Below are 21,911 nucleotides of genomic sequence, written 5' to 3' on the forward strand. Positions count from 1 at the left end.
TGTAGTATAATGTGAATTTTTTTGTTTTTAAAATCGTTTGTTTTAAAATCATTTTTTTATTGCTATTTTAGAGCTTTCACATATTATAAAATGGGAAATCTGGACAACAGAATAGCTAATCCGGACCAGCTGCTTACCCAAGATGTAGAAAAGTTTTGTAACAGTGTAGTTGATCTGTATTCAAATCTTAGTAAGGTGAGTGTCTCTCTTTCTTTTTATTATTTGTTAATTTGTTGAAGTTTGAATCTGAGCAAACTTATATAGCATTGATTTGTTGGACGTAACAGCAGCATATAAATATTTCATGCTTTTTTTAAGAAAATTAGAATTGTTATAATAGTTTCAACTATAATTTTTTAATTTTTTATATTATTTCTGTGAGATACTTTGGCCAAGAACTGACAATTTAGTGTCTTAAACAGATTGTATATGAATTTTTCAGGCTGATTTCAGAAAAGAGCAAATTTAAATTTTTATCTCTTGACCTGTGTACTTTTGGTAATCGTTAGAGATTGATGCTCATTTGTGTTTTCAATTCCACACCTGTAACACTGGGCTAGGACTTCTTCCTGCTCATTTCTCTGCTTCAATCTGTCTAATTCTAATAGATCATTTAAGTAATAGTCAAAAAATTTTTACAGGGTATTAGTTTATTTCTGTTTTCTAATTACTGTTTTCTCCCTTCCAGAATATTGCCAAAGCTCTTGACTCTGATGATAGGCCTTATCCAGTTCTCTTCCTGCTAATTTCCTGAGTTCTTACTTATCTTACTCGTCTTATCTCACCACCTGTACACCTTTTGCTGTGGTCTTCTCATTAATCCATCTTCTTTGCCCTTGCCTCCTGCATTGACTAGGACATGTAGTGGGCACCTGCAAGGTCTTCTACCCAGCATCTCCTCCCCTCTCCATCTTAGATCCCCCATTTCCCACTCCAGTCCACATGACTTCCCTTGGTCTGGGATGGGAACTTATCGTATCTTTGCCTCTGGCCACAGTTAATCCAGATATCTAGTCTAGAGACAGAAAGCTATATACAATGGGCCAGGTCACATTGTGAGAACAGGAATGGTCCTGGTTCAACCACATGGATGGAGGGAGGATAGGAAATTCTTGGAAAAGTGATATGTATCTATAGGAGCTTCCCCCTCGTGATAGGCCCACTACTAAGATACCTTTTCACTTCATACCAAACTGTTCTTTACTCAGCTCTTCAGAAGCCTTTGCTAACTGATCTCAAACTCTAGCAACTCTGACAACTACAAATTTTTCAGTAATCCAGCTCTTTTTTTTTCTGCTCCCATTATCACATTTTAAAGTTTGTTCTGTGTGTGTGTGGGATGGGGTGGGTATATAGGAAAATGTTCATGTAATTCTGTAGACGTTGTTACGTATTCTTTACATCTTGGCACTTGATCAAGTCTACAGCTCAGGTCTTGTCACATCTGCAATAGAGAAAAATATTATCAAATTAATTAATTTGTGATGGTGCTATATAACTACAGTATATTTACTTTTTAAAATATCTAATTGAACTCTGACTTGAATTATGAGTCATTATTTTTGTCAACAACGTTTAAATATACTGGAATTTTACAAGTATGTCTATCTTCTTGATAATTTATAAGGCAAAAAAGAAAAGATTCATCTTAGTACAAGCCAATTAATAAACCAAGCTGCCTATCCTAGTAATAACGCAGACGTTAGAAGGGGATGGCTAAGACTCAAAGTGAGTGAACACAGTTTGGGTTTCTTGAAAAACACTTCAAAATATGTACAACTTTTAGTACGTCAGTTATCTCTGTGTGTGAGGAGCAGTACATTAATGTATTATTTGACTTCTAGAAGCTTGAGTTTTATATCAGAAATTAGATTCATAGGCTTACTCAATTATTTCAACATACAGATGTTGTGATAAAGTAATAGAATGAAAGAATATTAAGACCAGGAAGAGCTGCTCATTTTACAGGTGAAGGTAACATAGAAACCAGAAAAGCAGCTGGCAGATTTGGGGTTACAACTCAGATCATTTTATTCAGTGTCTTTACACTACACTGAGAAATTACTGAGTTACTAATAGTTACTTATCACAGTAGAACTACCTTAGTTGATGAAAAGTGATAAATGTTTTTCCCTCTGGATGGTTAGTAGACGTTGGTCTCTATTTGTCAGTTTCTTTAGAATAAAAGCTGTCTTATGTATTCATTAGTCTGCCACTGTGATAGCACATTATTCATAGTGGGAACTCTGCCTGTTGACAGTTATGTGTTAAATGTTGAATAGCATTTTCTACTTAATATGGTGTGTTAGCTACCAATCTAGGCAGTGAGTACTAGATTACCTAGTAGATTATAGATCTGCTAATCTGTAGATTAACTACACATTAACTCTGTGCTTTCTAATATTTATTTTACAGCCATTTTTAGACATAGTTTTGTATATCTTCAAGTTAACAAGTGCAATAGGAGTCCAGGTGAGTTTACTTTTATTTTATCTTTTAAATCGCTGTAATACAGTATTGTGAATATCTAAATGATTTGTAAGTGTAGGGGAGGAAGACATTTCCTCTACCCACTCTAGGTCCTTCTGGCTAGACAACGAATTCAAAAAAACTCACAAGACAGAATAACAGGAGAAAATTAAACAAAGCTTTATAATGTGTATAATGGGAGAGACCCAGAAAAACTGAGTAACTCACCAAAACAGCAGAGATTCTCATCTTAAATACCCTCCTGAGATGAAGGCAAAGGAGGATACTGGGGTGGGGGGAGTCGGTTATGGGAGATTACCAGAAAAGCACAGTAAACAAGAATAAGGTTACTATGCAAATTTAAGTCCTTGCCTTCTGAATTGATAAGAGTTTCTAGAGATAAGGTCTTCCTCCCTTCTTCCTGGTAAAGAGAGGGAGACACCTTTACAGATGGAGATTTCCTTTACAAATGTAAATGTCTCTTAACAACGGGTAACTTCTACTTTTCAGAGTTTCTCTCGTGTCTGCATTTTTTAAAAGTAACCAGCCCGAAATAATCCTCATGCCAAAGAGACATATCTTTGGATGGCCAATTCCAATACCCCACATAAGAATATTTATGTATCTCGAAGAATGTGTTTTTACTATATGTAGCTAATAGAGTATGGTTATAAAATAATTCTGTACTAGAGATTTAAAAAGTATTCTAATTTGGCTTTTTAATTTTCCTTAAGTTAGATACTTGGAAAAATTTTGTGGCATTAATAACCAGAAGTGCTTAAACATTGAACACACATGTATTTATTGTTGCAAAGTAATGTCTAAGAAGAGATTTGCAGATAGCCATTTTAATATAAAATTTGAAGGTTAAAATATCAGAAATTCTTTTAGAATGGCTATAACAGTTTCAAGAATATAATAATGTAAATGGTTGACTATTCTCATGAACCTTATTACCCTGCCTCTCTGATATTTGTGTTGGTAAGAATGACCTTTAAATTCTCTTTGCGTATTCTCGTTGAAGTCTCCCTTTAGTCATTCAATATGTAATGTTATTATATAACAGTCATATAATAGTGTGGTTGTCTTATCTATATATGTACATGTGTATGTATGTACATTTTATAGTTGGTTAATAAACAGTTTATATAGTGGTTTTTGTTCCTTTCTAAAAAACTGGGGGAAGCAGTTTTTTATTTGTCGTCTTGTCTATCTTCTTAGCCCTTTGCTATCCCATGATCCAGGTTTAATCATTCTTATAGCTTGTTTTTACTATAAGAAAGTGAATATACCTAATCCCTCTTGTCTCTATGCTGTAATATTTTTATGATACTTAAATTACATTTTTATAATACTTAAATATATCTTCATGTATTCCTATTATCTGATTCTGTATTTCTTGAAAATAGAAACTATTTTTTAGTTATCTCTTTTGCCCATATTTGCAGTAATTGTTGAAATGCATTGACTCAATCATACATAATTTTTAAAATGTGGAACACACACTGTGTTCCACACATCCTGTGCCAAGTAGTAGGAATAAAAAGATGAGTAAGCCACTGTTCCTCCTGAAGAAGCATTATGATCTGGTGAAAGGGTAGATATTCAAGCAATTATAATGCAGTGATAAATCCATTAATAGACGTTTGAAAAAAGTATTTACTGTCCAGAAGAATTGGAGGTGATATTTGAGCTGCTTTGAGGAGGATGAGTTTGGTGTCCATTAGATATGTCAGGCCTGCCAGACATAAGAACAGCTTGACTGCATGGCATGTTCAGGAAAACAGTTATTTCAGGGTGGCAGAACATAGTATATATATGGGAATGAGGGAAGTGCCTGCGATGAGCTTAGAAAGGTAAGCTTGAAGCTTCTTTCTTGGAAGTGTCAGTGGGTGATGAGGTCACTTACAGAGTTAGAAAGTATGGCAGCTGGAAGTAAGATGTAGGAGAAGGGAAAGGCAGATCAACTCCTTCGGAGGAATTGAGCTTGAGGCTCTGCAGAATACTTATTTGGAAATAATATCTTAGATTCTTTTTTTTTTTTTGAGGAAGATTAGCCCTGAGCTAACATCTGTGCCCATCTTCCTCTACTGATATCTTAGATTCTTAAGAGTGATGGGATTAGAGATATAAATTTAGAAGGAGAAGAGAGCTAAGGAAGAAACCTCAAGAAATATTAACATTCAAAGAGAAGATGAAAAAGAGGTCCGAGAGTTATTGTGGAATCTTAAGAGAATATCCAGAAGAATTCCATCAGAAGAATTGTAGATGCCATAGAGAGTGAAGACCGCAGTTTGGAGGGTTTAGGTGAGCAAATTTAGGACAGCTAGGACATGAGCTGCACTGGTGGGAGGAGTAGATGAATAGCAAAAGCGTAAAGCCCTGGAGTGTATTTTCTCAGAAAATAAGGGGAAAAAATTAGTCAAAAGAGTAACTTCTCTCAAAGACACTGGAGTTACAGACATTGTGCATGTTGCATCCAATGAATTTATTGTATCATCTTTGAACTTTGTATATCTTTCTTTCCTAATAATAATAGGGCCCAGCAAGCATGATGGCCTACTTGGTTGTTTCTGGGCTATTCCTAACTCGACTTAGAAGACCCATTGGTAAGATGACAATAACTGAGCAAAAGTATGAAGGAGAGTATAGATATGTTAACTCCCGGCTCATCACAAACAGGTATGGAGAAAAATATTAAATGCATTTAGCTGTCCTAAAACTTCATTTTTATGGATATTAATGTCATATAGGTTGTCTCCAAAAAGAGCAGTAACACTGTTACTGAAACTATGTTTGTGTATTTACCTCTTTTGAAAGTATACGTTGTAAAGGATGTCAGTTTTATAAAGTAGTAATCCTTCATGGTTCTAACCCTTTTTCTTGTTAACTGTGTAGTATCCCTGATTCACCTCTTCTTGTCTTCTATTGACTAATTTTCTGTTAATTTCTCTTTAAACATAGTCAAATACAATTCAGATTTACTTAGAATTACTTCTTCAAAGGAAATTTTGTCTCAGATAATCCACAGCTATTTTTGTTTTGAGATTATGTTTGGAATACTCAGTAATTCATTCTCACTATGTGTGTCTTTACCTATTTTCCAGATAGTTTAAAATCTGAAATAGGAAGAAAAACTATTGGGGCTTTGGAGCCAGCCTGACTAGTTTCAAAATCTACCTCCCCCACTTAGCAACTGTATATTATATGACTTTTGGCAAGTTATTTATAGCCTCACTTTTCTTATTTATAATAGGTAGATAATGCAGGGTTATTGTTAGGATTAAATATGAAATAAATATAAAGCTTCCAGCACAGTTTTTAATATGTAGCAGGTGCTCAATAAATTTTCTCATGTATTGGCTGTCAATCTTAAGTCATTTTGAGAACCCAAATATTTATTTACTACTCTATAGTCATTTACACCATTACTTAGGAAATTATTCTTTTAACAGTTCCCTCTTCCTTTATTTCCTTGGATTGCTAAAACAGTACCAGTTTTAAATAGTTTTGTGCTGTAGGGAGGCAGAAGAATAGATCGTTGAGTAGAGGGGTGATGTGCCAAGTGAATGAAAAATGACATCAGCTAGGATGCTTTCTGTTGCAAGAAACAGAAAATTCTGACTCAGATGGGTCCAACAATAAGGACAATTTACTACTCCACACAAGAACGCTTAAGAACAGAGCAATTCCAGGCACAGCATGATCAGGGCTCTGGCTCTTCTTTGATGCTCTCTTGGCTCTACCTTCCTTTGTATGCTGCCCCTTTCCTCAGGCTCATTCCTGTTGTGATAACAAGATGGCAAACGCAGTTTCAGATCTCACCAGCTCTCCTCCCCTGTTAAAAGTCCCAAAACAAAAACAGACCATCTCTTCTGCTGCCTCTTTAAGAGAGCAGGGAAACTTTCCCAGAAGCCCCACAGCAGACTGTTTCACATCTCATTGGCCAGAATTACCACTTTAGGCAAGCAGGTACGGCAAAGTGATTGCCTTAGACCAGTTGGACTCATCCACTGTGGATGGGGTTGAGACCATTCCTGAACCATTTGGCTGCGCAGGAAGAGATAGATAACTTTAAGAAAATTGGAATTCTCTGAGGAAGAAGAAAGTGGAAGAGAATAGATGTTGGATAGGCAGCCATCAATATTCTGGGATTTTCTGTCCTTTCCAGTTTTAGATTGGGGCTAAAATGACTTAGTTCAGGAGTAGAATTCTCACTTCATATTCCACCATAGGCTTAAATGTGAAGGAAGTAAGAGAAGTAATTATAGGTGTAGAATTGTGTTTCTTAAACTGGGATTCTGATTCCCCAGGGTATCATTGTGTAAAGGAAACCATGAAGCACAGGTCGAACATGATGCGTCTTTATAGAAAGTTAGTTCCATTTGAAGGGGTTGAGGTAGGAGCTACCTTATTTTTATGATGGAAAAAAACACAGGTACATTTTGGAGTGGAATATGAAATTCACATAAATTTTTAAGGAAAAAGACTTTTTAAAGAAATATTGGGTGTTTATTGAAGGCTGTTTTAACTGTGCCTTCTAGATGCCTATGTAAATCTTTACTTTCCTCTGCTGTAAGAGGTACTTTGCTGGGAAAGTTTACCTCGTACTGGATAGAGTGGAAACACTAGACTTTAGGGTCAGATATGAGTTGTAATCTCAGCTGCTTGACTTGCCAGCTCTGTGACTTTTGCATATTTACTTAACTACACTGAACATTTCTTCGTCTATAAAAATGCCTTTTTTTTCCTAGTGAAGATCCTTGTGGCCCTTGTGGCCCCATTGAAGCCAGCTCAAGAAGAGGGAGTTGTGAGGATATGGTGGGGTTCCAAGAATAGGAATAACTGTGCAGCTGGGCCTCCTGGGAGCTGGTGCTGTGAAGCCCTCAGGACGTTGTTCGCTTTTCTGTCTTTGAAAGGCTGTATGTCGTGACATTGCTGCCTATGGTTTAAGCTGCTGTTTTCCCTTCTCCCTCTTGTCTGGGTCTGTTCTCAATTTGTAGTCTGTAATGACTGTCCCAGCCCTGCCTTCCTATATGTCATGGCAACTTCCTTCTTATTTCTTACTTCTTTATTCAAATTTCTGAGAATTAGCCCAGCACATCTTTTCTACTTGTGGCACATGCAACATATGGTTGCAGTCCAGTCTGTCATCCAGTCAGGTGTGTGTTCCTGTGCTCCACTCAGCTGAGCTAGGTACAGACCACGGCTTGACATGCCCCCAATAAGCTCTTAGTCATAAAATATCCATTTAAATACAAATACTCAGTCATCAAATACTGCATTTCAGTTATTTTTCAGGCTTAGATAACATTAAAATTAATTGCTAAATTATTTTCTTTAATAGTGAAGAGATTGCCTTTTACAATGGGAATAAAAGAGAAAAGCAGACAGTCTACTCAGTCTTCCGAAAACTGGTAAGATAATGTGCTTGAGGCTCACGTATTTATGGAAAGATTTTTTTTTTGGTCTATGCCAAGATATGTGTATATATCTTTACTCTTCAAGATATTTGTTTTTAGATAACTATAAAGGATTTTTATACTACATTTTCGTAAAAAATATGAGAATAGAAACTATCGTTTCTTTATATTAAGTTGCCCAGTTATAAAAATGGGTGGATTTCTTAAAATAATTGCTAGTGTGTTATTACATAGGATGCTCAATAATCTTATTTAGTGATAAATTTAGTGATTCCCACAGAAAGAGTTTATTCCTACAGAAAGAATTTATAGCATTCATGAAAATACTGTGAAGATTATTGTTTAGAGCAGGGGTCAGCAAACATTTTCTGTAAAGGGCTGGATAGTACGTGTGTACTTTAGGGTTTTCAGGCCATGTGGTCTCTTTGCAGCTGTTCAACTCAGCCACTCAAAAGTAGCCTTATACTATATGTAAAGGAATGAGTGGGACTATGTTCTAACAAAACTTGATTTACAAAAATAAATAGCCGACTGGATTTAGACTAAGGGCCATAGGTTACTGACCCTTGAATTAGAATATAAACATTGTTTCTTGTGAAAACTATACTTCAGTTTTTATTTACTTGCCACTTAGAAAATCTGAATTCGAGTAATTTTGTTTATTACTCATTCAAAAGATATTGAGTGCCATCCAGGTGCCTGTGCTTGTTCCAGGTGGTAACGGGTGAACGTGACCAACAAAATCTTGCCTTTAAGGAGCTTACATTTTAGTGGAAGTTTGTGGAATTAAACATATATTTTAGGTGATTTAAAAAGGTTAAAGAAGTCATTTTGAATTATTTTAGAAATTGTATTTTTGCGTTATTTATGTTTAACATGATTGAACTTTAATCGTGCTTACTGATAAAATATATTTAAGGTAATTTTCCAGGGTACTGATGTTCACCGGCTCACTCTGCACGTGGCTTGCTTATTTTGTTCCCATCCTTTAGATTTCAGCCCCAAAGTTAACACCTTAATGAGGCCTTGCCTTCTTGATTAGTCTATCTGAAATGGCCTCCACCACTTCCTTCTTGTTTTAATGATCTGTTTCCTTAAAAGCATATATTGCAATTTATAATTATCTTGTTTGTTTACTAGTTTGTCTCTTTCATTAAAATACAAACTCCATGAGCTCAGGGATCTTGTCTGTTATTTATTCTTGTTTCTCCAGCATTGAGCATAGTGTGTAACACATGGCATTTGTTGGATAAATGTTCCAGCCATTGTTCTTTTGCATAAGATAGTAAGAGCAAGCTACCCTGTACTCAAGAAACCCACAGCTTAGTGGAGGAGACAATAAACATTTAAACAGCTGGATATTTTTTATGGGTTCAGGTAGTAATGAATTCTATGATCAAAAGTAAAATGGGATGGAGTGGTGCAGTCTGATGGGGGCTGTTGCCTAGCTATTTTAGCTAGGATGGGAAGAGGGTCTTTCTTGAGGAGGTGGCGTTTATCAGAATCCCACATGAAGTGAGGGAGTGAGATTTTTACATTTTACGAAGTCTGAATATCTAGGAAGACGGTGTTCCTGCTAGAGAGAACAGCAAGAGCAAAGCCTTAAGGCAGGAGCATGTTTGAGGAACCAGTATTTCTGGAGCTCAGTGAGGACGAGCAAAGTAGAAGCAGAGGAGGTTTAAGATGGAGCCCAGTGCCAGATCATGCAGGGCCTTGAATTATCTGATAGATGGAAAATTTGAGAGCACTAAAATGCAGAATAAAAAACATTTTTAGACTTGTAATTTTGAGATTATACATGCTCAGATTAAAGCTACAGACTCAAGCTGTGCAGCATAGGTTTATATCAGCACTTCGTTAAGAGAGGAATATAAATCTTGGAGAAAGCTCAGACCAGATATTTCCAACTACAGCCCAGCACTGAGTGCCAATCCAGACAGCTAGTATTGCACCTAAATTTGCTCATTGTTCTGTTCTCTTTGTTTTGATTATTGATCCGTTTTAGCATATGTGTATCTGATAGTATTGTGAATACAACATCATTGTACTATTACATGCAAAGGACACCACATTAACGTTCTTCATGTAATTCCCATTCTGTTTGCATAAAAATGGTTTCATCAAGTGTTTGGCACTTGCTCAGCGTTGTGCTCCAGAAAATATGGTGTATAATATAATCAAAAATCATAGGCATTCAGTAAATATTTGTTGAATAAATTATATTCTTTTATATTTATATTTCTTTTATCTTCATGGTAGATTCAATTTTTTTTAATGCATAGAAAATACCTATTTTTTGTTTTTGCTTTCTGCCAGGTGGAGCACCTACATAATTTCATTTTGTTTCGGTTTTCTATGGGCTTCATTGATAACATAATTGCCAAATGTAAGTATGCTTTAAAAGAGCTGGAGGGGTGGGATCTGTGGGAACGTAGAGAACTTGGACTATTTTAAGTCTTAACTGTTCTGTTTCAGATCTTGCCACTGTAGTTGGTTACTTGGTCGTCAGTCGTCCTTTCCTAGATTTGGCTCACCCTCGACATGTCAAGAGTACACATTCAGAACTTCTGGAGGTAAAGCAGTAGTAATAATAACAAATGGAAAATTTAAATATAAAAGTAAAGAAAACCTAGTTTTTACTCTTAGAAATGTAAATGAAAACCGATATTTATTTCTATTTAGGATTACTACCAAAGTGGAAGAATGCTTTTGCGAATGTCTCAAGCTTTGGGTCGAATAGTTTTGGCTGGTCGTGAAATGACTAGACTGGCTGGGTAGGTAAGATTGGTAATAATGAGCAATTACAGAGATTGATTTTATTTTTTTGAGGAAGATTAGCCCTGAGCTAACATCCAACACCAATCCTTCTCTCTCTCTCTCTCTTTTTTTTTTTTTTGCCTAGGGAAGATTGGCCCTGAGCTAACATCCATGCCCATGCCTGTCTTCCTCTATTTTATATGTGGGATGCCTGCCACAGCGTGGCTTGATAAGTGGTGCTTAGGTCTGTGCCTGGGATCTGAACTGCCAAAGTGGAACGTGTGAACTTAACCACTATGCCACCCATCCAGCCCCATACAGAGGATAATTTTTAAATTGGGTTATCCTTAATGATTGTGCCCAGTTGAGGTTAAGATAAGGGGCAACTGAAGCCCTATTTCCTACTCTTAGAAGCTGGTTTTGATAGAAAATGAAGGAAAGTTTTTCTCTGATAGGGAACTTTTCATGTTTCCTTAAGATAGCTGTTTTGAGCCTTAAACTAAGTTAGTGGTTCTCAAGCTGTCTGCTCCACGGACGCTGGTATTAGATATGTTGGGAAATGTTAAATCATGGCAGTCTTTTCTTAATTCACAGAAAATTAAGTTAGTGAATGGAATTTTCTCATTTGAACTTGTTTGTCCCCCACCATATATTTTTTTCTTAGATCTTTGATACTAGAAACCTAGCAAAAGATAAAGATGAAGTTGATTTTAACGGAGAAAGTGAAAAGTTACCTTGTGGTGTCTGTAGGTGCAGGTGTAAGTGTGGTCATATTATCTAGTAAAATTGTTCTTAGACCATAAAATGGGATTAAATATTTCAGTATTTCAAGCTGTAATATAAAGGTCTTATAACTTGAAAAAGCACTGTAAGTTTCAGGTCATCCAAAGAAATTGGATGACGAGATCTTTCCCAGGCCTGTGATTCATTGCACATTTCCTCTTCTTTATTCCTCCTCCTCTTCTCCTGTGGTTAAGGTCTCATGGAAGATAGAAGTAGTGGTAGCTACCATGAGGAGTCTCTTCCTCTTGAGAATGCTGATGCTCGTCCTGCTTTTCAGTAACCTTTCTCATGCCTTTACAGCTTTGCTCCTTTAGGAGGTTTCTGCTTGTTATTCACAGAAAAATCCTGTTTGCTTCTCTGACGCAGAGTGCTTTCTCTTTGACCATCATGCCATTCTTCTACTCCTCAACCTCTTGTCATGAATTTTCATTTCTCTCTACTGCCACAGTGATTTCCAACTAGTATGAAGAACACTTCATCTTTTCCCCTCTTCAGAGTAGGAAGGAGGAATCTTTCCCGTTCCTCCATGTTTGCAGGGAGGTAGCATGCATTTGGCAAGCATGTAATAAACGCCTTCCTCAGGTAGAAAGGCCGACTTTACACGTGGGTTTGTAGGCCACTCCAGCAGGAGCTCAGGGGCCATACTTCCTGGGGTGAAGGAGTGCTCCAGCACTAGTCCTTTTGTAGTATCCACTAGAAACTTCCTTAAAATTATAGCAGCAAACAGGCTGGTTGACATAGCTGTTAATGACGTAAGTATCTGTGGAGGTGGGGATCCTCTGAAGCCTCTTCTCTTTTATCCCCATGTCCCTGTCCTCCTACTGAAACAGTCATGGAACACGCATGCCATCACTCATACTTTAGGTTGATGAGACTTCTTTTAGGTTATTTCATTTAAGCTAAATTATAATTTTAGAAACTTCAGTTAAGTTCATATAAAATAAAAGATATGAACTTACACAATGTGTCAGTTATCTCAAATAACAAAAATAAAATATGATAGCCTTTTGAGTTTTGATTGTGGCTTTTTTTTCTTTTTAAATTTCAGTTTTACTGCTCGGATTGCAGAATTAATGCAAGTACTAAAGGATTTAAATCATGGCAAATATGAACGCACAATGGTTTCACAACAGGAAAAGGGTAAATATGAGTGTACTAGGTCACATAACATAAGTGTTTGTTGGCATAATATGATGCTTTAATACTTATTTCATACCATTTAAGGTGCTGATGGAGCAGAAGCCATTCCTTTGATACCCGGTGTTGGAAAAATCATTATTGCTGATAATATTATAAAGTACGTACAGGAAAAGGTTCTTTAGCACCATAAACATTTGTTAAACTACATAGTAGCCTTTCTCTTTCAGCTCCATTTACTTAGTGTTTAATGTAAAATTATTCTCTTTTTATTACTTTCCTCTGTAGATTTGATCATGTTCCTTTAGCAACGCCAAATGGAGATATCTTGATCCGAGACCTTAATTTTGAAGTAAGTTTTTAAATGATTGTATAAAAGCTAAATCATCTTCAAAATGTGAAATGAAAAATGTCTGAATATTTTAAATAATTTTAAGGTTTCACTTAGTCTCTGAATCCACAGAATTGCTTTAAAAAGAGTTTTTGAAACACTGAGAAATCTGTTTTTCTTAGCTGACAGGACTTTAAAGTTTCAAATATTACTATCAAAAAGTCTTTTGCAAATAAAGTCCATCTCATGAAAGCCACAGAAGACACAATTAATTGGAATCTCTAATGTAGAGTGAATGTTTAAACATACAAATATAATTTTAGTCTGTTTAAATTTTTAAAAATTATGGTTTGGTATTGTTTTGACTGCAAGAGGATCTACACCTATAAAAACAAAATATAGAGTTTCTTATTACAAATGAAAACAGTGAGACAGCAGCACAGGATCAGTGCAGATAGCCACTTATCCAAAACAGGTATCATCTCATGCCAGGTGAAGAGTGGCGCTGACTCAGTATAGTCTGTCACGCAGATGGGAATATGACAGGCCAAATTAAAAAGAGAAAGCACAGGTTGAGTATTTTTGTATGAGTTTTAAGAATCTCACAAACCTGAGGGTTACTATTTAGGTTATACATCTGTTGTGACTTTATGAATAGTTCGGATCTGAAATTCTTAAAGATTAGTAAGAAATTCATGTCATGCAGGCTATCTCCCAGTTCCGGATATCATTTCTCCAGAACAGCACTGTCCCATAGAACTTTGTCTGATAATGGACATGCTCTGTATCTGTGCTGTCTGATATAAGGGCCACATGTGAATATCGAACACTTGAAATGTGGCTAGTGCAACTGAGGAACTGAATTTAAATTTTATTTAATTTTAATAAATTTGATCTTAAATAGCCACATATGACTAGCAGCTGCTGTATTGGATAGCACAGCCCCAGAGTTCTTCTCCCTGTGCTTATGTCTGTGACCTTCTGTAATTTGCGTTGGATGCTGGGATTCTTTTCAACTGCTTTTGTTGAAGGAATGTTGTGTGATAGTTTATAAAATAGAGACTGTAATTATTGTATTTGTTTTTAAATTGTTCTCATCTTAGGTCAGTTTTCAATTTTTCTACTCTTAGTAATGTATATTAAGTACATCTCCACTTTTTCTTAGGAACTATAAAAATTAAAAATGTTAGTTATGCAGAGTACTTTGAACTTATTCAACAGTGAATATTGTATATTATCATATTTATTAAAGCCAGGAAACAAGAGGAAGTAGAGAAGATGTAAATATAGTTGGTAAATATTGAACGACTGCAAGTATTACAGAAATGTTTTCTCATTTGGCTCTGCGTTCTCCAGTCAGGTTGGTGTGTTCCCTTGACACAGTCACTAGCCACCCATCAGGCTTAATTTCAGGGATAAACCAGAGCTCAGAACCTCATCTTTGTTAGATTTCTAGTAGCCCCTTTATTGCCACAACCCAAGGGTAAAAGGGCCATGAGATTTCTCCATTGAAGAATCCTCTTGGCCCTTTCTCCCACCTTCTCTCACTGTCTTTATGCAGAAATAGATTCACCAACAATACAGATGTTCACATGGCTTAAGCCTAATGAGAAGGGATTTGGGATCTGTGTACAGATATGTGGAGTGGATAAGATCATGCTGATGGTCTGTGATATTACTCTCTCTGTCATAAGGTTACCACACTAAGCTGTTGCTTTCCTTTTAGTCCAAAAGTCCTTCCCTTTAAAGCCTTTATGTTTGGATTTAGTATACTCTGGCCAGTCTCTGTAACTTCACTTTCACAATTTCAGAAAGGCCTTTACTGTTTTGCTTTTTATTTTGGTGAGGAAGATTGGCTGTCCTAGTCTTCCTCTATTTTGTATGTGGGAAGCCACCACAGCATGGCCCAATGAGTGGTGAATAGGTACATGCCCGGGATCCGAACCCGTGAACCCTAGGCTGCCAAAGCAGAGCATGTGAACTTAACCACTATGCCACCGGGCTGGCCCCTTTTTTGCTCTTTTTTTTTCTCATTTGGAAAGTCATACTTGAGTCCCCAGTGACACACCTACTTGTTTAAGTTTTTTACTTTGTGACCATGTTCTGTCCCACCTCTTGTCTGTCGTATGGTTCTTGTTTTGTTTTCCCCTCCACTGGGAGCTGTGTCTTTGATTTCTGTCCTCCTGGTCTACTGTAATGAATTTCTCTTCTGTCTCTTTCTGACTTAAGGTATTTTAAATTAGACTTGGCTCTTTCTCCTTTATTTTATTTCTTACGTTTTTCTTAACATAGCCTTCCTTTATTCAGTAAACATCCCTTGGTTCTTTGTAACCTCTGATTAATTTCTACCCATCTGGCTCACTTGAAAATAAGGATTCCTTTCTCTTGGAAAGAGGCATAATAAAATAGACTTGGCCACTAAAAATAAATGTATCCTACTTAATGACTACTTTATCTTTTCGGTTACATAATAGCCAAGTAATGTGAGCTTCTTTGGAAAACGAGATTTTATACCTTATTCTTTTATGAACTCCCCCAGCACAGGCGTATTTATCTATCTATAGACTGAACACCGGAAGAGATAACAACTTGTAGGTTGTCATGTGGGCATTAAAATAGTACTTTATAGCTTATTCAGATTTTTACCTTTTTAGTAAGACATGTTTATAGTGTTGAAAGAAGCCTACAAATCTTCATAAACAGCATACTTTTATATAATCTCTTAAGGCATATTTATCTGTAGGATTTTTGATGATTTATTCTGGTAAATTCATATGAAGTAGGATTTATCAATAAATGTTGTTTCTGGGGGAATATTTTAATTGGTAAAAATATGGTGGTTCAAGGCATTCATTGCCCCATTAAACCAATCCAGGAGCCTCAGTAGTACAGTGTTATTAAGAACTTAATTTTTATTGGAAGTTACCCTTGTCTTTTAGGCTTAATTCAACACAGGGGGAAAAAAACATTTTTATAAGTCTTAAATATAGAAAAATTATCACTGGCTCACCATGCCTAATGTCATAATTGCAAGTTTTGTCCAACATTAGCAAAAGCCATGGAGTAAATAAAAGTTAATGCTGAATCTAAGATATTTGAGTGTAAGAGAGTACCTAGGAATGTCCGTAAGTCTAGTTGTTATTTTTACACATTATTATAAACTTGGTTTTTGGGTTTCCTGGCTTATTGCAACAAATAATGTGCAGAAATATTGGATACCAGTGAAAACTGCCATAATCAGTTAAGGACAGAAAAAAATGTATGTGGCTGTCATTACTCCAAGCATAGTAGGGAACCATTTAATTAACAGCTTTCTGAACTTTAGGAGCCCTTAAGGACATCACTATTATAGTAGAGTAAAACTATTATATGTAATAACCTAGCATTATCAGGAATACTCATTATATTCAATTTTACAGGAAAAGGAAATAGGTGATTGCTTTGAAAGAAGTCCATCAAAATGATTCTTTAAAATAACTTTTCAGAAAAAGAGACAGTTCATTCATCTGGCAAAGTCATTCAGAATAGCTCATTCTCTAACACTGATATGCATAAGATGTATTTTATTGTAGATAACTATGTGGAAGGCTAGAAATTCTCAACATTTTTTTCAAAGCTCATTCCTCTTTTTATTGTAAAACATAACCTAAAATTTACCCTTTCAACCATTAAATTTTTTTTATTGTGGTGAAATGTACATAACAAAAATTTATCCTTTTAACTATTTTTAGTGTACAATTCAGTGACGTTAAGTACATTTACAGTGTTGTACAACTGTCACCACTAACCGTCTCCAGAACTTTTTCATTTCAACAAACAGAAACTCTGTATCCATTAAACTATAACTTCTCATTCCCCTCTCCCCCAGCCCCTGCTAACCTCTGTTCTCCTTTCTGTCTCTATGACTGTGAGTATTCTAGTTACCTCATATAAGTGGAATCATACAATATTCATCCTTTTGTGTCTGGCTTATTTCACTTAACATAATCTTTTCAGGATTCATCCATGTGATAGCGATTATCATAATCTCATTCCTTTTTAAAGCTGAATAATATTCCATTGTATGTGTATGCCACATTTTGTGTATTCATTCATCCTCTTGTTTCGCTTCCACCTGTTGGCTGTTGTGAGTAATGCTGATGGCTCTCCATTTCATCAGAACAAAAGCCAGAGTCCTTTTAGGAGCTTACAGTGCCCTTGGGGTTTGCCTGCCACTACCCTATCCCCATCTCTTAGCCCTCTGAGCTCATTTCCTACTACTCTTCCTTCCTACTCATTTTTCTCCAGCCAAATCAGCCTCTTTTTTGTTTTTTGAATAGGACGGGTACATTCTTGCTTCATTGCCTTTGCCCCAGCTTTTTGTGGGTAAGAGTTGAGGCTGGAACAAGGCTCCTCCAGATAAACTTCTAATTCACACCATCTTTCAAAGTTTTGTCCAGTTGTCATTTTCAATGAGGCCTGGCCTGACCGCCTTAGAAATGCAGCCTCCTCCACCCACTCCCAAGTTTCCTTACCCTGCTCTAGTTTTTCTCCATAGCACTTATTTCCTAACGTGCTATTTAATTTACTCATTTATTATGCATATTTTTTATTGTATGTCTCTCTCACCAGAATGTAAACAGGTAAGGGCAGGGTTTGGATTTTTTTGTTTTGGGGTTTTTTTTTGTCTCTTTTGTTCATTAATGTATTCCATTGCCTAGAACAGAGCCTGACTTTGAGCGTTCAGTAAATATTCATTGAATTAAATAACAGGAACCTAAGGCTCAGCAGTTTAAAAGCTTTGTGAAAGGCCGGTTCTACAGCTGGGGTAACACATCTCTGTCGTCTTCCTTCCTACTTGGATTCATTGCTGTGTAATGTTGTGAGCTATAATTGTAACCCGGGTTTTCTGATTCTTCACGGGGTTAACACTTATTTAAGACCATAAGCTTAGAACTTATTCACTCTACGTTTTCTCATTTAACTTTACGTTGTTGCAGAGCAGTTGTGTGGCACTTGTAAATATTTCTAATGCATATATACCTTGATCCAACACTTCTAATTCCTTCACTCCAGTTTCTTCTATAAAGACATTTCTCTCTAGTGTATAAATTTGCTCACTCACTCAGAGGTTCATTGTAATATTATCTAAAGGAGCAAAACAAAATGCCACTGACCCCAATATTCAACAAAAAGGGAGTATTTAAATAAGTTATGGTGTATCCTTACTATGGAATACACTGCAGGCATTAAAAAAAAGGAATCTGAATATACTGACCAGGAAGAATATTTCTGATAGATTGTTAAATAATAACAAATGTAGAACATATATAGTACAATTCCATTTTTTGACAAAAAGACTGTACACATATTTATTGTTTTCAGGAATTCTCCACTTTTACACTTTAGCTGTTTGTATTCTGATTGAGATTAAGTTGATGATATCAATCAATAATGATTTTTAAATTACAAAAAAGGTAACTGAGTAGAATTTGAAAGTAAACAAAAGTAAAAGCTCCCTTCAATCATACCCTCCACTGCTTCTACCTAATAATCACATTTATAGACAAAATAGAAAGTTTATCATTAGCAAAGATCTGACTTCAAGAAAGTGTTTATTGAGTATATGTTCACTCTATGTGATTAATTCAGAGACTGGTTTTCTTTCAGGTTCAGTCTGGGGCCAACGTTCTAATTTGTGGTCCAAATGGCTGTGGGAAGAGTTCACTTTTCCGTGTTCTTGGTGAAGTAAGTGCAAATCGGCCTCAAAATTTTGCCCTCTTATTTTGCTGTGTAATCTACCACATAGTGAAATTTACAACTGCTCCTCCCCTCCCCCGCTGCCTTTTACAGTTATGGCCTCTTTTTGGAGGATGTCTAACTAAGCCTGAGAGAGGAAAGTTATTTTATGTTCCTCAGGTAAGACTTTGAGTTATTTTGTAATCTTTGATTTAAAGATCTTTCTATTTATTTTCTAAGAATTCACTTCTAGTAATTTTTGCTGTACCACTACTAGAGACCTTATATGACCCTTGGAACACTTCGAGACCAGGTGATATATCCAGATGGAAGAGAAGATCAGAAAAGGAAGGGGATATCCGACCTTGTAAGGACCTACTGAAATACTCTGTTTCAGCTTCTTTATCTTAATCAGATAAGTGCTTTAAGTGCCAGGTAGTTTATCCTAACCTGTAAAGCCGTCCAAAGCCTTGTCCTTAATTATAGCTTTCCAAGATGAAGTAGTATGTTAACCACTTTGCTTAACTGTGACTTGTTGAGTGTTTGACCTTGTCTTCTATTGTTTGTTTTCTCATTGCCCTCATCCTTTAATTATGTACAATAGTTTTATTCTCTTTAAGCTACTGGATATATTTTGTCAAAGTTAGTATAGATAGAACGTAAAGGGTTCAGGTCTACCTTTGTGCCACATTCTTTTGTGAAATGAGCCTTTTTAAGTGATGTTGGCAATAGAATTATAGTGATTCTAGTTTAAAATATAAAGCAAGAGAGAGAATGTTGGTTTATAGTAAGCTTGATTTCATCTGTAATCGTTTTGTTGAAAGGTACTGAAGGAATACCTAGATAATGTCCAGTTGGGTCACATCCTGGAACGTGAAGGAGGCTGGGACAGTGTTCAGGATTGGATGGATGTTCTCAGTGGGGGAGAAAAACAAAGAATGGCGGTAAGTATACTCTGAAGACGTTGCACAGCAATGAGACCAGTTGTATAAAGCCGCTCTTAGAGTCCAGCATTTTTGACTCAACTTGATTAATCAAGGCACACAGGTGTATTTCAGTCTTTTTATTCAGCAGTTGTTGTAGTATGGATTATTTTAAATGATAATAAAAGTGCTTAAAAATGTATAACTTGCATGTAAGTTTGGAATTTGAAAAATTCACAGATTTTCCTGTGAATGGAAAAGCTGCAGATCCAATTATGTACCGTTAATACTTTTTTCTAAACCTTAGGGAAACTTTGTAGCATGGTGATCCTGGGATATGTGGTATTCCTGGCTGGGTTACAAGATCTCTCCAGTATCTTTTCCCTATAGACGTTTCTTTCTCTTACTCAGATTGTTCTCTCTGAAGTAGCTAAAGGTATTAGAGATGATCAACTCTAATGTTATTATCATTTTATTCTTTACTCTGTTCTTGCTCTTTCCTTCTGCCATTATATGTATCCTTTAGGGCTCAGTGTCTACTACCTGAAGTTATTTAGAATTTTAAAATTTTCCTAGTATAAAGAAGCATTTGAAAGGAACTATTTTAATTTTATGATTGACTAAAGTTATCCCTAATCAAACATGACTACTAAATACTACATATTAAGAGTGATACTCTGTTAAGAGGGATAATTTTCAAAGAGTCATTTTTTAGCTATGCATACCATAGTTTGAGCAGATGCAGAGGAATTTTTCTTTCCAGAGTCTTAACCTGGTGGAAATTAGAGAAAACTGTAGCCGAGGAAAGACAGCAAAGGAAATGACTGTTTGCAACATTGCTTAGTCATTATGTTCAAGTTATATTCTGCCTTTTTATTGCCTCCTTTTCCCTGATTTTGCATGTTGGTTTTTCCCCCAAATCATACCCGTTCTATATGAACTTAATAGCAACCTAATATTGTGATTTGTCTGGCTAGTGCTGTGAAATGAGATTAATCTGGTGTTAAGAATGCATAATAAACAAAAGAGATATGTCAGCCATACTCAAAATAGAATTTGGGCTGAGCAAGTGACAATTTGAAGTGATTGGGCATTTCTGGAGTCAATTTAGGAGATGACTATAGAAATAACTGCAAGTCAGGAGAACAGATTTAAATTCCTATACTATGACTCAAAGAAAATGGGAGGAAAAGTCAAGATTCACAAATGGGCACAAAGGAAACTCAGAAAGAAAAATAAATGTGCTTGTCTAAGGAATCCTGTGTGTGTGGTATAAAGGTACAGAGGGCACAGTTTTTATTTAAGATAAGAAATTCAAGGATGTGCCTAGAGAACTGAGAGGATATCTTGGAAGAATAAGGGAGCAGGGGAAGGAATCCTGTAAAACCAGATGAACTGTGCTAGAGTCGTTTGGGAACTAGAGGAAGCTCACCCAGGACGCTGCTGCGTAGCGAGCCACTGACAGGCCGGTGTTTGGGGAATTGAGTGTGAAGGTTAAAAGAGAGCATGCTGTTTTGCTACTTTCAGAGGATTCAAGGGGAGAGAGAAGCCTCATGCAACAAAAATAACAACATCAGTGAAGTTGAGTGAAGAGTATGCGTGTGTTCATTTACTGTTCTTTCAGTTTTTTGTAAGATTGAAAATTTTCAAAGTAAAAAGTTGAGGGAAGAGAAGACATTTTCATAAATTATGAAAGTTTATAAATTATAAAGGACAGACTTGAAAGGTTTATCCACCTAAAACAGTGAATCCGTAAGAGTGAAGGTTAGTGTAAAACACATGAACCAAAGGAACTTGTGGGTAAGGAGAGTCAGGATTTGAATTGAGGGAATGGAATAATACTACTGAGTAAAGGGAGGTCTGGTGAACACATTTCTAAAAGCATAAGTGCTGGGAGATAAGATGATTATTCCGTTGTTTTAACAGTGAAAAACTTAATTATGCTTTCCACAGAGTTCAGTATCAGGTCAGAATCTACTCTGTGCGAGGTGCTGAGCTAGGTGCCTGCCCTTATGATCCACTTAGGAGTACCAGACATTCTCAGCTAACTGTAGACAAGGCAGCCTTCAGGGACAGCTACTAAGAAGGTGCACTGGGGTAATGATGAGGGAAAGATTGGTTTGAATGGCAGATCCCATTTAATTAAACTCGGAACAGCCCTGTGAGGTAAGGTACAGACCAGGAAAAGACGTGGAGAGCCTGAGCAGCTTACTAATGCCACAGCTGCTGAGATTCAAGGGCAGGTGGACTGACAGCAGAACTCCTGCTCTTGACCAGTGCATTGAACAGCCGTCAGTGTGCAGGTGTGCTGTCTATCCAGGTCTCCTCTCATTGTGCTTGGAAGTCTCAAGGGATGTTTCCCTCCATCGC

General features: G+C 36.4%; 1 protein-coding gene across 3 annotated transcripts in view; it reads left to right on the plus strand.

Annotated features, from left to right (window-relative positions):
• The window catches only part of ABCD3 (ATP binding cassette subfamily D member 3), a 73,518-nt gene that overhangs the window by 41,124 nt on the left and 10,483 nt on the right, over nt 1-21,911 (plus strand). For all 3 annotated transcript variants that reach the window (XM_046645600.1, XM_046645599.1, XM_046645601.1), the window contains 14 exons: nt 72-195; nt 2,416-2,472; nt 5,009-5,151; nt 7,817-7,886; nt 10,209-10,278; nt 10,368-10,465; nt 10,575-10,666; nt 12,481-12,572; nt 12,657-12,729; nt 12,858-12,921; nt 18,550-18,627; nt 18,733-18,798; nt 18,896-18,985; nt 19,443-19,562. In XM_046645600.1, the coding sequence (XP_046501556.1) occupies nt 72-195; nt 2,416-2,472; nt 5,009-5,151; nt 7,817-7,886; nt 10,209-10,278; nt 10,368-10,465; nt 10,575-10,666; nt 12,481-12,572; nt 12,657-12,729; nt 12,858-12,921; nt 18,550-18,627; nt 18,733-18,798; nt 18,896-18,985; nt 19,443-19,562 (1,237 nt within the window). The remainder of the gene's footprint in view (nt 1-71; nt 196-2,415; nt 2,473-5,008; nt 5,152-7,816; nt 7,887-10,208; nt 10,279-10,367; nt 10,466-10,574; nt 10,667-12,480; nt 12,573-12,656; nt 12,730-12,857; nt 12,922-18,549; nt 18,628-18,732; nt 18,799-18,895; nt 18,986-19,442; nt 19,563-21,911) is intronic.

Source organism: Equus quagga, chromosome 18 (assembly GCF_021613505.1).
Source record: "Equus quagga isolate Etosha38 chromosome 18, UCLA_HA_Equagga_1.0, whole genome shotgun sequence".
Taxonomy (NCBI): domain Eukaryota; kingdom Metazoa; phylum Chordata; class Mammalia; order Perissodactyla; family Equidae; genus Equus; species Equus quagga.